The sequence below is a fragment of the Pagrus pagrus genome, assembly GCF_965226575.1.
Source record: "Pagrus pagrus genome assembly, chromosome: 3".
NCBI classification, from domain to species: domain Eukaryota; kingdom Metazoa; phylum Chordata; class Actinopteri; order Spariformes; family Sparidae; genus Pagrus; species Pagrus pagrus.
In genome coordinates this window covers 32927423-32944098 of record NC_140187.1, presented here as the reverse complement: position 1 = coordinate 32944098, position 16676 = coordinate 32927423, and the positions used below count along the sequence as shown (strand labels likewise).

At 38.2% G+C, this 16676-nt stretch overlaps 1 protein-coding gene and 2 long non-coding RNA genes across 3 annotated transcripts in view; 2 read left to right on the top strand and 1 right to left on the bottom strand.

The window, feature by feature from the left end:
- LOC311252755 (receptor-type tyrosine-protein phosphatase gamma-like) overlaps nt 1-16676 on the bottom strand; it is a 480433-nt gene that overhangs the window by 170855 nt on the left and 292902 nt on the right. The window contains exon 4 of the mRNA XM_084346266.1: nt 5344-5492. Coding sequence (XP_084202392.1) covers nt 5344-5492 — 149 coding nt within the window. The remainder of the gene's footprint in view (nt 1-5343; nt 5493-16676) is intronic.
- LOC311252779 lies at nt 576-5439 on the top strand. Its single transcript, XR_014621582.1, has 3 exons — nt 576-636; nt 840-895; nt 5352-5439. It is a non-coding gene; the product is annotated as an uncharacterized lncRNA (long non-coding RNA).
- LOC311252774 lies at nt 5457-9672 on the top strand. Its single transcript, XR_014621581.1, has 3 exons — nt 5457-5542; nt 7819-7961; nt 8211-9672. It is a non-coding gene; the product is annotated as an uncharacterized lncRNA (long non-coding RNA).

Here is a 16676-nt window from a genome sequence, read left to right as displayed (position 1 = left end):
CTCCATCTATGGAGGAGACTGAGGTCCTTTGGTGTGTGCAGGTCACTGCTAAAAACTTTCTATGACTCTGTGGTAGAATCAGCGATCTTCTATGCTGTGGTCTGCTGGGGGTGTGGAAGCTCAGAGAGGGACAGGAAGAGACTCAATAAGCTGGTCAAGAGGGCTGGCTCAGTCTCGGACTGTCCTCTGGACTCCATTGAGGAGGTGGGTGAGAGGAGGATGTTAGCCAAGCTGACATCTATTATGGACAACCCCTCTCACCCCCTACATGAGACTTTATCCGGATTAAAGGTAGGGTTGGATTACCAAATCTGAATCTGAATCATCAAAATCTGCTTTGAAGTACCCAATTTTCAGATCAGATCAAGTTTAATCCAACCCAACCAATGTAATCCTGTGAGATTATTTTGAAATACCGGCCCCTGGTGATTTGGATTACGCCAAAAAAGGTGTACAGAACCATTTTGGGTTTGTTTGGGTTTTTCTTTTTTTAAATTAAAACAATTCAGTTGTATTGTTTTTTTTTAATTAAAACAATACAACTGAAGTAAAATAAATTTACTTCAGTTGTTTAGGGGACATGCTGCAATGCTGTGAAGCTCCAGAAATGTTTTGTGGACTTGTCACTGCATGGGGGTGAGTAATAATGACTGAATTTTCATTCATATGTAGCTACTGCTCGTAATCACTTAGCTTAGCTTGGCATAAAGACTTGAAAAAGTCTTGTTCGTGTGCGGTTTCACATTCTTGAACAACAATGGAGGAGAGGATAGTAATCACTAATTGTGGCAGTTTACAGACAACAAGAGCTGTACAATAACACATCTACTTGTACCAAGACAGAACAAATAAGGAGCTACCGTGGAGGGAAGTGATCGAGAAGCTCAGGCTACAGGTAAGTTTTGGAAATACGTCTCTGCACAGCACAGCATAGCTCTGATCGATCCAAACCCCATTCTGGGAACAAGCATTTAAAAAGTTGTTTGCTTGTCTTCTGGCCAACAGACTTGAGGAAGCATGGACTCAGGCTTTTTACAAGGCGCCATTATGATGTTGTTATGTCGGTGTCCTTCTGATCCATTTACTGCAGTCAGATCACCGAAAAATCTCTTCGTTTTGGGTTCATAACGATATATGGTTTGTGATTATTTTTATTTATGTTACTCACGTGAGTAGACACGATTTAAAATGTATAAATCTGCTATCACACTTATATATGTATATATATATATATATATATAGATATGTATATATATAGATATGTATATATATATATATAAAATATTTTCTTTGCGATTGGTCTGAACGTGGCATAAAACAGATTGAATAAAGTCTTAAATATATTTTCTAGTCGCCAAACAAAGAATGGCCTGATCGTGTGTCAGTTAGTTTTCCTTGAGCAAGGCTTGACAATTTTGAATCGACCACACAACCTCCTGCTTGAGAATACCTGTGGGTGGATTCATACATGTTTCACTTTGGATGCAAAGCACACAATAGTGGGATGAGAATGTACAAGGCACAGGGTTGTGCATACACACACAGGATGAGTGACACACTCCAGCTGAAGTCGTGCGCTGTGCTGCCTGGCAATGCTGTGCCTGGCATATTAACCAGAGCATTACTGTTTAAAACAGCAGGTAGGGGAGCAGCGGGTCCCTACTTCATCATGCTATTCAAGGGCCCTATTAGGCTACAATTACTAAATGGCAAGGCTTGTAAATCATACATCATTCATGTGGAGCACTCTGAGAAAGCACAAGAAGACTGCTCTACGTTGCTGCCCACTGCAACACTGTGAGCTGCTGAGACAGACAGTGTAGTGGGAAAAGGAACAGAAAGTGAATGGAAAGGCAAAGGTAAAAAAGAAAATGAAAGGATACTAGACCATTGTAAGGAAAAGGACAAACATGAGGAAAGAATTCAAAAAGGCGGAACCTTGTGCATTTTGCATGAGCTTAATGCCAATCATTGGAAGAAGTATGATCTATTCAGACATCTCATAACTGAAAATAACTGAAAATTATATAGCAGAAAACATTTCCAATGATTTTTATTATAGCAAATTTGTCAGTTTGTTCATTTTGTCTCACACTTTTGTTATTGGCTGAACTTCCAGTCAGCTTGTAGGTATTGGTACTTTTATGCAAACACGCCCATGCATCACTCACACACACAGACACACACACTACTCAGGGAGTATGCCAGCATTTGAAAACAAAATGGCGCAAAGAGGTGTCACCTGGGTTTACTTTCGTTGGCTGATGGGTATTGAATCTCTGAGTATTATTAGTTGCTTCCTGGGAAGCAGATAAGGGCTCATTTATCAGTAGTTCAACTGTAGGTTTTGCAGATTTTGCAGATGATACTAAAAGGTTTTATAGTAACTGGAGATCAGATTAATTCTAGGCTTTAGTAGCCAAACAGTATAAACCTCTTCCATTTTATAATGCCTAGTCATACTTTTGTGGTTATTTTGGTGAAGGTACACAAAAGTAGTGTTATCAGTAATGCATTACTGTACACAGACGGTCATATTTTAAAGTACCTTATTACTTTCAAATGATGGTAATGTGTAATCCATTACATTATTGAAGTAAGTTGCCTAACACTGCACTTTTGTTATTTGGAAATGATATGATAACATTTGGCCATAAATCTGCACAAAATCTCGTCTCTCAGCAGCATCACTGCAAAATTTCAGTTCCGGCCTTAAAGGCCTGATCAGCTGAGCCATTTTGCCAACTTTGAATCTGGCACAAAGCAGAGGTGTGTGTGTGTGTGTGTGTGTGTGTGTGTGTGTGTGTGCCTGCCTGCCTGCCTGCATGTGGAGAAATAGTATAGTTGACTGAAAGGCTTAATCAATATGAGAAAATAGGCTTGATTTTCACTGAAACTTCATGCTACATGGAAACTTTTCCTCACTGATTTCTCACTGCTAAATCAATTGTGATGGCATATTATTGCAATTTTATAACAGCAGCCCTGAAAAGCTTCATCATGCATTCATATAGGTTTTGTGTTTTCAGCAGAATCTTTGAAATCTTCTCCTGCAGACAGTTTAATTCTAAACTGGGCAGTAAGGACAAATGCGTCATTTACATATGGAGCTATCTCAACCACTGACACAAAGGCACCTTTATGCAACTTTGTGGAAAGGTTTGGGGAAAAAAGTTTGGAGCGGAAGGAGAAGATTACAATATCAAGCTGAATTGTCAGTGTGCTGATCTTCCAAATGTCAAACAATACATATTCATCTGTTTGGCCGGCTGCAGCAAAGAGGCAGCGCTCTAAGAGAAGTCCAAACAGAGATGGCTGACATTTCAGCATTCAAGAGACTGACAGCTGCACATAAACAACATGCAAATGCACACACGCTCTCAGAAAACACCCACACCACGCATTCGTATTTACACACTTGGCATGTAGCAATGAGTTAGTTGGACGATGTTAAAGCTGGGTGCTAAAAGAGTGTCTCTTTATGCCAAAAAGTTTGAGAGATGAGGCCTTGATTGGCCATGATTGCCTTCACAGCCATTTGCTGATCCACTTGCTAATGGGCACTTCCACCTGCATAATGTTTATTCTTGAACCAATAAACAGAACATTCATGCTAAAAGTATTTTAAAAGTGTTCTCTACCATCATGATAACATATAGCAGTTTACTACCCATCAACAAAAACTAAAAATCAAGATTCCCACTCATTTAAAGTAATCATTTTACAAGACATTTTTTCTAAAAACTACTGGAATGTATGTGTATGGGACTAGCATGTAGTAGCATATAGTAATATGTTTATTGTGACTGTTATTTTTAGATAGGTTAGTCTATGCCAATACTGAGACTATGGAACTATTCCAAAGTGGTAGATCAACAATCTAGCGAAATGAGCTAGCGAAATTATTTCTCAAAGAAAAGCTGATTTTAGTTTAAGAGACAAAGTTCACTGAAACTTCAGTCTATTTTGAGCAGTCACAGTGATATTTAAAACATCTTTTTAAGACAAGGATTCTACAGTCACTATAACACGGAAAACCTGATCTGATATGATTTCGTAATGCTTGCTCTAACCTGATTATAATTTTGGTTAATCTGGTGACATGCATTGCTCCAGCTGCCGATTATTGTGAAACCCGACAGACCAAAAAATGTCTCATTGGACCAAATCCCAAAAGTCTAAAAGGTGCCATTGGACTGAAAGCCTACTTGTTTCAATGAATCCATAATGATAGTCATTATTGAGTGTCTTCTACAAGTATTTAATCTATTTTTTGATGACAGCCTGGAACGCTAGCCAGATGCTAACAGGACATATTTGATAATCCCATCGAGCTTTGGGAGAGTCAACCAATCAGAGATTTGTTTTGGTCTTGTCCACCAATGGGTGACTAATCCAACTATTCATACGTGTTTGCATATGCAAGCAGGTAATCAGAGGGTGGCTGTAACTGACATACCGCTTGCTGGGTCCTGAAAAAGTAGAATATCATATAAGAGAATATAGGCCTATCCCAGTGTGAACAGCACAGCCTGATGTTTGAGGTGATGTTTCAGTTCTGTAAGAGTGAAGCCAGCGGTGGTGTTTCCAAGTTTGTAAGAGTGAAACCATCACTGTGTGCTTCAACTTTGGTATTGTTTTGTTTCCCCTGATTGCCAAGACTTGGGACAACAAGCTAAAAATCTTGCTCATTATAGTTCTCTGAGTGATTTGAACAGATTTCAGTGAATTAAATTTCCACTTTATTTTTTTTCTTTGTATTTTTAGCCATTTAATCATTTAGACATTCATGTGAGATCTCTGAAGCATACATGTTCTGATAGCCCTGGTTGTCCTGAAAAAAATGATGTATATAACTTGATTGTGCTTTATCAGGGTTGATGTTATACTAGCATTCTTACACAAGAAGACCAGGCAACCAAAAGTAGGAAAAAAAGGATCAGAAGGTGATGGTTCAAGAAAAGCAGTGGTTCTAGTAGAAGTTGTTTCACCAGCACATTCTTGAGGTCTATCCACATTGGCATGTATGTCTGTTAAGAGTATGTAATCTGGTCCTACTAATGTGTCATTAACTGTATTAAATGATTGGACTGTTGCTGCTAGAGTAAAACATACTCATATGGAGCTGTTTTACATAACCTGAGAGACTAAGTGGGCCAGGGTGGGCCATTGCTACCTCTTTGAAAGATGAATGAATTAATAAAATGTATAAACAAAATAAAGTGTGTGATAAAGTGTCAGGTCAGAGTGTGCCCTCCGCCAGCAGGCAACAAAAGGTCTCACCAAGTCAAACATGTCGGGCTTCATTCCTTGGTATGCCCAGGCTTACTAAATTGTGCTTACCTCCACAGGGTAACGCCGGCCGTTGATGCTGTGTTCAGAGCCTTCAGATCCATTGCTCGGACCCCAATGAAACTCTACTTTTTCAGCTTTAAACCTCCCTGGTAGCCCTGCTCCCCGAACAAAGTAATCATCCTTCAACATAATGGCCACTGGAAGCAAGACAGAAAGATAGAGAAGAGCAGAGACAGAGCAAGAAACAGTGAGTGGTCATACATCACTGGACATCTTTTTCAACATACATAGTAACCACTCCTCTCACAGAAACCGACAGCAGATAATTGGTGCATGTTACTGATGTGAAGGCAAATTTCAAAGATAGCTTAAAAACACATGTGTCAGGACACATACACAGTGTGAAACCTCTTTAAGTCTGAAGAGACAGACACAGACTAAACGATGTATTCTGAGGACATGCTAAAGGGAGATATGTGTTTATCATTTAAATTTGCTCAGAGGAAGCCATGCTCACTCAAGACCATTCTTGTCATCGTCTATCAGCCTCTAAGGCTAGTTCTCAAGTGAGGGGCTAATTTGTCAAGCAACATAAGTCTCTTTAGCCAGCACAAACTGCCCTTGTTGAGTCCTTTGTTATTCCATCACATCTTGCAGAAATATAGTGACAATTAATAGGGAGCCTTCATTTTACATTCATAAACGCCCTTAAAGGATGCTCCGTTTACCAATGCAGCCGCTTGAAAGTCATGAAAGAGATGCCATATTTACTATTGCTAACCTGAACACTGAATGAAAATGAGTGCTCATTTTTGTGAATCCAACTCACAATTTGAAATGAAATGTTTACCAAAATCTGAGCCAGAGCTAAGATTTTAATTCATAAGCCTAATTTACACTAATTACATCTTGATACATTTTTATAGTTATGTCTGCACATTTTATGTATTCATTTAACTGTTAGATAATGTTTTCTGTAGCCTATTTGATATCCCCATATTGTCTCATATGGTCTAAAAAGACAGGATATAATTCTACAGGGGAAATACTTAATTCCTATTACATCAGCATGAAATAAAAAAAAAAAGTTTACAATCTGTAATTTCTGTGTAACTGTAGATTCTGAACTCATCCTCAGGCCATTCAAATTTTCATGCCAATGTCTGTCAGTAGCCCTGGTCAAAACAACAAAAATGAATATGGGCTGTAATAAACTATGATGTCAGTTAATTTGGTCTGCATGTGATAGAGGTTAGAGGATGATGATATGTAGATATGTAGTAAATATATATATATATATATATATATATATATATATATGTATATATATATATATTGTTTATACCTATATATAGGTGACTCCTAGAGAGTATATATATATATACATACACTCTCTAGGAGTCACCTCACTCACTTTAGTTTTCTTTGCCATGAACTCATCTTGTACAGTATTTGTCTATGTTTAGCTTGTCCCCCAGAAGCCACCAAATGAGGGATTCACAATCTGAAAAACTCACATACGTACCAATACACTGTTTAATGTGCTCGTTTTAAATATGTTTATGCTGTATATATTTTGATTGAAAATGGGACCAGAAAAAAATCAATAACTATATACATATAAACCATTCCACTTAAGAAGTTTTACATGATGAAAAACTCATTCATCTTGAGTGTTTTAGATATATTTCTACACAGAGTTTTTGTAAACAGCAACGTTTGGCACACAAACAGGTCCATGGTAATATGGAATTGCTTTATAGTGGTTTCTTCACCAGATTATGTCAGATTTTAGAGATGTTCAAAGAAGTAATACAGGGGCAAAAATAAATATTGTAAAAATGAAATTTGAATTATTTAATGTTAACCCTCTGTTTGTTGCCCTAGCAGTTATTCCATCATCTGTTAGTATCTTCATTTAGAGATCAAAACAACGTGACTCCGACCAAAGATATGAGATAGTCAGGGTCATTTTGGTGCAAATTTATTTCTACATTAGTTACGCATCACTCGGGTTGTTTTCCCTTCACTCTCATAACTTATCTTTTCATAAAAGCTACAACATGTTTTCAGAATCAATATAAAGATGGTGCATTCTGTAGTTCTGATGATCTGCCCTATGACCATGAATCTCTGAATAATTTCTGCAATTTCAAGTCAGACACTGGGCCACTTCTTGCACACCTGGTTTTCCTTCCTTTTATTCAAGGTACAGTAGTCCTCTTGTCTTTTTCACCTCGTCGGACTGAACTGCTCTCAAAGGTCTAAAATGAAATCATGTCTTTTGATCATTTTAGTTTCAGATTGACAGAGCTGCAGATATTCTTCATTAGAAACCGGTTGGTATGAAGTCGTATCTGAGCACTTGAAGCTGCTCTAGTTGATAAAAGGAATGTACAGTATGCCGGAGTGACTCTACATAAATTGTCTCATTTTTGCATTGAGCTCCCAGCAATTAAAAAGTAACACAATAGTATGATTTTTTTCTTTTAACCATAATGTGTTATTGACTCCACATTCAAGGTCAAGGAGTTAATGTGGAGCTGAGAGGAAACCTACAGTGATGACCCTGAATTGATGTTGTTCTGCAGGAGGAGGGGGTTTATCCAGCCCCTCCCTGCCTGCCTTCACAGCTCCATCACAGGATTCAGTAGCATCTCCACCAGGTGATCCCGCCACAGATAAAACGCTCATTTAGTCGTTTAGAAAAAGTGCAGAATCCATGCATAATTTGTGGCAAAAACACAGGGACATTTGTCTTGTTAGCCATGCATTATGTAGCAGGGGAGAGCAGAAGCTGCGCACCATTTTGTTTCGCAGCTGTTGTTTGTGTTAGCATTTTTACATGGCTCTCTGCATGCTGCGGCACCCCAAATCTATTTAAATTATGCTCTGCTGTGCTTCTTTCTTTGCAGGTGGCCATCATCATCATCCTTTTTTTCTCTGTTAGGAGTCTGGGTGGCCCTGGGGAGATGACTTGAGTCACTGAACGCGTGGGGATGTTCTGCACTAAGCGTGTCAGGGAATCTTTCTTCTTGACTGCGATGCGAGCTCTTCTACAGTATTTCCCTATCTGCATCTCTCACTCTCATCTTGCTTTGTGCTAGCGGGTGTCAGCAGTGGTGATCCTCCACCTGGAGGTCAGCTGCTCTGTCCACTCCCACAGGGGATGACGACACACACTGTGTTCACCTTGCCTTATCGAGTTACATGCACTCAGTTAAATATGTGTCTCACATGTCAGCGAAGTACTGCCACCTGCTCATGATGCAGTGACTGGGAGGTGGATGGAACATTTACTCTCTCTCTGTGACCTTAATGAGTTGCCGAAAATTTAGAACAAAAATGGGTGCAGCAACGAGGTGGCTGAGGGAATTTGCAAGCACAAAGGGATAATTTGTTCTTCAGCTCTCCTGTCCTCTAATGGTCACTCTCTGATTAGGATTATTACTAGGACAGCCATATAGCCATAATGAGCCATATCTGCCATATTGTTACTTTACATAATGTTTTAAAGGTTAAATATGTTCAACAGAAATGTCACTTTTTACTAAATTTTGAACCTTTGAACTGCTTTGGTGCAGTGCCACGCTTGGTTCCGGTCTTCATGTTAAGCAGCTGTTGGAGTACAACACAGAATCTGAGAAGACCCATTTGACAGCAGGGAATACAGTACAGTGGGCTGAGCCGACCATCAATGGGTGTGCAAACTTAGCTGCACAGTGAACTGAGCTACTATCTAACAGCAGCTACATTAAGCAGCAGTTAGCTATTGGATAGTTAGCAGTTACTTTAGCAACAAAGATATCAGTAACTGTCCAACAAGATACTCCATAAATCACTTTGGCACGGTAAAGCTATCTGTCCAGAGTTGAGGCCTCATACCCCACCAAGACTGAACTCCAGCATGTCATCCACAGTTCTGGGCCGATTTGTATTTTCAGATAAATTCTAGTGAAGAAGCATCACAACAACAGGATGAAGGAAAGGGCGAGACAGATTGCCACTGGCCCCGCGTAGGCTGGAAAACACATGTCCCACACACACACCATTATTCTAAATGATGGAGTTGTCTTGAGCATCATATCTCTCTCTCTCTCTCTCTCTCTCTCTCTCTCTCTCTCTCTTTCAAATCACAATGGTGTATTTATTTTATTGCCACAGAAGAAAGAGAAGTAACAACACAGTAAAAAATACTCCATTACAAGTCAATTAAAAATTTAATCTCACTGTGTCAAATTACCAATAGTCATCTCTACAATATTGTTGTAATATCAATGTCAACGTATCTGTTCAAAATGTCTTCATATCTGATTTTGTATCCACATACTGTATATATTGTGTATCGTGATATAAATTAAAAATATTGTATGGCCATGCCGCCCTGCTCTGGACTTTTGGGGAACAAAATGAGCAGGTCAACTCCGTCTTATCTTGTATTGAGTCAGAGAAGGGCACTGACTTCCATGTTTAAGTAGCATCATTTGCATATTTTTTGACTCCCAACATTGATATATTTATTCATCGTGTATCCATTAATGAAGGCTTTGTCCTCACTTTCAACTTGAATGCAATTCTCTCTGACATCACATGACTTGAACCCCAGGAACTCATAAACAGCTGCAGGAGCCATATTCTTAATTTCCCTCACTGTTTCCTCTGTGTAGCTGTTTGGACAGTTAAGTTGACATTTACGAGTGGTTAAAGTATAATTAACACTCTGGCTGCTAGAACAAATGGCACTGTTATACTCAAGCATTGAAGGGTGTTCTGCCAGAACATTTGGTATATTCAAACAGCCAGTGTTTGATATGATGCAGACATAAAGGACCCCCAAGATACTTCCAGCCATCCTGACTGGGAAATCGACACATAGTCAAAGTGTGTATCTCTTCATAAGAATACACAGGAAGTGAGCAGCAAGTGTGGCTAAACTGCTACCATGTCAATCAACTGAGCAGGAGGGCTCTCCATCAGAGCTGCTGCTCAGAGCCGGCTAGAGATTCTGGATCAGAGCCAGACCTTCTGGAGAATAAACACCTGGAGTTACTTTGGACTCTGGACTTTATGCTCTGAAAGTGGATTTAGCTTAATTCCGTTGTCAGGTGTTTATGTACTGTAACATTAAGTTTGACTGCTGACTGGGGCTGGAGGGGAAACGTATGTAACTTCATGAACGACATTACAGAGAGGAGAGAGGAAAAGAAGAGAGAGAAGCAGAGTCTCTGGTGAGGAGGCTACTTTTTTTACCGTGAGTTGTCCTGAATTTAACAAGGTCGCAAAAACATCATTTTATCATATCGCACTAATTAGACAATTTTTAACCATGCTAACAATGCTAAAATGCTAATACATGCTTTTATTACAAGTCTTTTAGATTACCATCACTCTCTTTTTACCTGTCTCGCTAAAAATCCAGAGGAAAACTATAGATAATTGAGAAAGCTGCTGCTAGGATACTGACCAATTCAAAGGAAGGAGATCTTATTACTCTTATTACTTATTATTTCCCATTTTTTAACTCCAGCAAGAAGGTTATGGTTTTAACTGTGTACAATTGTTTGTTGGTTTGTCAGCAGGATTACACAAAAACTACTAAACGGATTTCCATTAAACTTGGAGGGAGGTCAGGTGTCCCGACTCACTCATTAACTTTTGCTATGGATCTGGATAAAGGCAAAGAAGTGGGAACTTTTTTCTCACTTTAACATTTTTGACATTTCTTTCTCAGGGATCTTGATAAAGAATAAATAAATTAATGAATTAATAAATCAGACATATTTAGGTGGCTGGTATCTATAAGTACAGTTAGATGTGGATTCTACATCTGGCGAGCTTTCATAATTTTAAGCAGTTTTGGGTGGTTTAAAATTCAGAGTGATACAGAGCTATCTAGTTTAATTAGGCTTGATTGAATTTAAAGGCCTAGGCGAAGGTATGAGCTCTACTGAGTGCCATTCTAGTCTTTGCTGTTTGGTTAGATTTAAGCAACAAAAATACTTGGTTAGGTTTAGGAGAAGATGGTTAAAATAGACCCTTTGACAATTTTACGCAAAGCTATGTCATCACATAAACTGACTGGTTGGAACAACATTAATTATGGTGGTCCTGTCATGATCCTGGCTGTGTTTCTGTGATTTTCTGTTTTTGCCCTCTTGTGCGTGTGTTGCTTTTCATTCTTCCGGTGTTTTTCCGTTCCTTTCCCTCACCCATCCTTTCCCTGCCTTACCTGCACCTCATCCCCTCGTTAGTTTGTCTGTCTGCGTCAGTTGGTTCCTGTGTTACCAACCTGTGTGATTCCCCTGTGTTCCTGACCTGAGCCTGTTCCTTCGAGCGTCTCCCCATGTCTCCATGTGGTATGTTTTGGTTTTGTGTTTTCTTGGTTCATTGCCTCGTGTTTTTCCTGGTTTGAACCACTGCTTCTGGTTGTACTTTGTTTTAGCTTTTGTGTTGCTCCTTTGTTTTTTGGTGTTTGTTATTCTTGGTTTTGGATTCTTGGTTTTGGAATCTCAGTTTTTTTGTCTAATAAAGCTCACTGTTAGTTCCTTGTCCTGCCTGCCTCCCGCATGTTTCTGCGTTTGGGTCCTCACCTTCACAAATTGCAACAGGAACAACACCAACACGACGCTTTAAATTCATGCCCGTTTTGGTACACTGTTTCTTTTAAATGCCTTACAGTGGGGAATATAAAGATTTTGTCATTGCACAAAAGCTAAATATTTATAAATTTGCAAGATTTTTATTTAAATAAAGAACCCTTTGATTAAAGAAAACAATTTTATGAATTTGACTGGACATTTAATGGCTGCTTCCAGGACATGACAGGTTTTGATTGTATGTATTAAAATGTAATATTTTTAATTCAGGTTACAAATATCTTCCTTTGAAAAAAGGTTGTTTGTCAATATATCTTCTCATGCTTCATTAATGTGTACGTCATATGCCCTAATGCACTATATTCCTCTGGCAGCAGAGGTATCTGTCCTGTCATGACAGCAGATGAACTACGCTGACAGTGAGACACACAGAGAAAGTGAAAGAGAGGCCATGACAGCAGTCAGTGAGAGGCTGCTCTGTGTGTGACTGTTGCAGGATGTGCTATAACGCAGCTAAGCAGCAGGTGGAGATGACTGACAGCTTATATCATCTGAGGATGTCACACTGTCTTTTTCCTGTGCATTATGCTGTTGAAGACAGACGTGTTTTTTTTAACGTGTGTTTGATTCAATAATGCAAGAATACAATGACCAAATGCATGTGGATATTACAATGTTATCATCAAACATTAGGGGGAATGGACAGGGGGAGTTTAAACTCAGAAATGCATCATCTGACCTAATGCTACATGAATTAGCCTTTTAGCTGCAATATTCTGTATTCAATGGAAAGTGTTCGAAAGAACAAATTATGGTGGGGGTTTTTTAGAGCCTGATTATAAGTGGGACTAAAACTGTACCCAGCAAATGTCCTGGCAATTGGCCTGTTACATTGCTGATACGACTGGACCTAAATGAAATAACTTTGGCAAACCAAAATACAAATTCAAAATAAATAAATAAAAATAAATGTACCAGTTTGCTGTTGATCTCAGCCATCCCATATTTTGCTTTGTGGAATTCACTTCCCCTCATATTACTTCTTACTCTACCACTGTCACAGCTTACAGCATCCTATCTGTTTATAGCCACTGTCCTCCACAGCTCATAATGCCTGCACAATAATCTGTATTTTATGCTATGTTAGCCTCAGGGCCAGCTCTCACATTTAATATTAACCATTACACATTTCATGTTGACCATTTTGCGTTCATAAACACCTCACGGTATACTGACTCAATGCACTGTTTGACTCTATATGCTGCTTTATCTTATCTCTACTAGCAACTATAGCATATGCATTCCTGCTTCAATAACAATAACAACTATATACAAACACAAAGGTTTATCTTAATGTGTATGTATGTATGTATGCATGTGTATATGTATATATATATATATTTATATGTATGTATGTGTGTGTGTGTATATATATATATATATATATATATATATATATATATACATACAGAGAGATGTATACTGAGATGTATGTTTGTATATATGTATATATGTATATGTGTGTATATATATATATATATATACACATTGTACAATGCATTTAACCTGAATTAATTAGATGACAAGTATCCTATCTGCAAAGTTGACACTGCCCACTGCTTTCTTGCCAACAGTGAGATGACAAGATATAAGCAACCCAACCCAATTGCCAGAATAAATGTTAGCAATATTCATTCTGCAAACCAAGACAATGTTGCAACTTTACAATTCTTAGGTTCAATTTTCTATTATACATTGTGACAATGCTGTGTTTATGGTCTGGTTAGGTTTAGGCACAAAAACCACTTGACATGCCAAAACATTATCTTTTCTGAAGCCTAATCAATAGTTTTGATGGCCACAAACTCAATAACTTGAGATTGTCAGAAGGACCCCTTAAATATATAATAATAATAATAATAATAATAATAATAATAATAATAATTATTATTATTATTATTATTATTATTATTATTATTATATTATATATATTCACTGCTTTCACGCTTATAAAAGTTGAAACACAGTCGTGAATGGCTGAAGTCCGCCACCATCTCCTCCAACTCCAGATATGACAGTCAGGTCATTATCGTGTAATTTCAATGTGATACAACACATATTGTAGAAGTACCAATATGGTACATAGCCTATGACATACAAATGTGACAGTTTCACTGGTTTGCAGAAACGGTAAATGCCAACATTGAATCCTGGCTACCGGGCTGACAAGAGGATATGGTCAGCTTCTGGTTAGTCTAGCTTGGCCCAAAGTCTGGAATCAGGGGGAAACAGCTAAGAGTCAGAAAGGACACTTCTACTTGTTGTAGTCTCTCTTTCTCATTAAGGCTAATAGGATAGGCTTTATTGGTACACCACATAAACTGCTTAGTGAAGCTGCAGCAAACCTACAAACTGCCAATTTATTCAAATGTGTCATCACATACAACACACATCCTTGATTGAGCAAATGATGGGATGTTAAACATTATTGTGCTGAACACACAGCTGTGCTCTGGGCAGCATTCAGCGTGCTGTCAACAGTGATGCCAACCACCTGTGGCCTCTGCCTCTCAAAAGCCTTTCAACTCCATTTCTCGACCGAGGGGAAAGGATCATCCATCTTAGTGACAACCTGGAATTGTGAAAAATACCTGTGGCTGACAAGGAGGGTCCTCAAGAAGCCAAGAGAGCTGAATGCAGATGGCCCTGTGCTGAATCCTACAGGCAGTGACACCTGCCAGAGCACTTGTACTAATATGGATGCAGCATGTCTGAATGAAAATGGGATGTGTAATCTTCATCATAAATGACTGGCTGCATATTGCACCTGTCTTGTTTTATAATCATTTGTGAGCAAGTGATGCAACAGATGTTTGGCATGCAGACACCTGCCAACATGAGCTGGATTATTAAAGGTGTCATATTCAGCTTTGACTTGTCACAGCATTATGGTTAAAAACATTCTGTCATAAACAACTGGCAACATTTCTTCAAACAACATGACACTGACTGTTATTTTGGGTATTGTGACTACATCTTGCAATAAATATGATGTTTAAGGACAAGTGACACATGATGAATATTAAGTAACAAATCTGTAATGATCATTTAGGTATATTAAACAATGGGTTTTCATTTTGATTCATTTCCATCAGTTTTAATAACAGTAAGTGGGAAACATGAGCAATGCAACAATTAGACAGATAGTAAAAAAAACAACCGTTTGTCCGAATTGTCAAAACATTTATTCGGGGGCAATGGAAAAATTTAGCACAAAATATTAGCCATATCCCTTACTGCTGAGCAAACCTGAGAGAGCACAACTATGGTCAGAACAGTTGTTAAAGAGTAACTAGACAAAGGTGCAAGTGTGAAAAAAGTCATCTCAAGCTTTTTGTGGCTTCAGAGGAAGCTGCATATAATCTGATAAATTGTAGTTTTACTTATGTTGCCATGTTCCCAGACCTCAGAAATCCACCCTGTATCTCAAATGGTAGTATGTTTTTATTCTACTAAATCACTTGGATGAATGTTTTGGTGGAAACAACATAACCGTGCTACATGAAACTAACTAATAATGTTTATTATCCTTAAAGACTAGAACACTCGCCTACATATTCTGTACATCAGAATGTGCATGCTTGAGGGTTATCTGTATAACTTTAATTATAGCCTATTAGTTGTGAACCCTTGTGCTCTTATTCTTTATCCAATCCTCTTGCTTGTGGTGTAAGATATATAGACTAAATGTGAAACACACAGACATTTCAAATGTATAAAAATCATATAAGCACCAATTTGCTAACCTAAATTGTGCATATGTTTTCCTTTTCAACAACACTCTTTCCTTTGACAAATTTCAGTCAATACAAGTGTAGAAAAAATCTGATCCATCATTACACTGTTAGTAAATTGGGATAAGCCATTATCAATCTATGGACTGGACAAAACTGGTAGCCAATGTTATTTTGACAGACTCTGAATGAACACTGGGTATGGGAGATAAGGTGTCTCGTGTTATTTCTTTTTTGTATTTCTTTGTGCTTTTGAATGGAACATGTTCAATACAGAGATCATAGGAATTGCAAGGTGAAATAGCTCTTTAAGAGTGTTTTCTTTTTCTTTTTTTTACATGCAAGACCTTGATTCCATTACCTATAGGATTAAAGAATGTTCCAGGTCGACATGTCATGTGAAAGTAGTTTTCTTACAGGAATCCCATATGCTGGCAAGTGATACAGTTAGGATACAGAGGAGATGGCAGGGTCAGGTGTTCTTTAGTTGCTGTACTTCAAATGCAAGAGAGGTAATGATTGTAATTCATAAATCCATTCCTATACAGGTTGACAAAATAACTAAGAACCCAGCGGGTAGATTTATTATTGTTCAGAAGATTTTTTCTCAGAAAAAAAAAATGTAATTAATGTATATGGTCCTAACGATGATAATCCTAATTTTCACAATGATATATTTCTCTTAATCTCTAACCTGTCAGGGCAATACTTATAGCAGGTGATATAATTGCACTTTGGACCCAGTGAAAGATCGTTCAACAGGGACTGACAATACACATGCCAAATCCAGAAAACTGATCCAACAGTTTATGAAAGATTTAAATCTGTTGGATAGTTGGAGAAAAAGTAATTTATATTGTGAAAGATAAATATAGGACGTTTGAGGAAATCTGGAATCCTTTCTTATCCTTTCTTGAACATGGTGGAGATGACGTACCGACAGCTGTTGAGAAGTTGTGTCAAAACTAATTTGATATGATGAGAAGCTTTT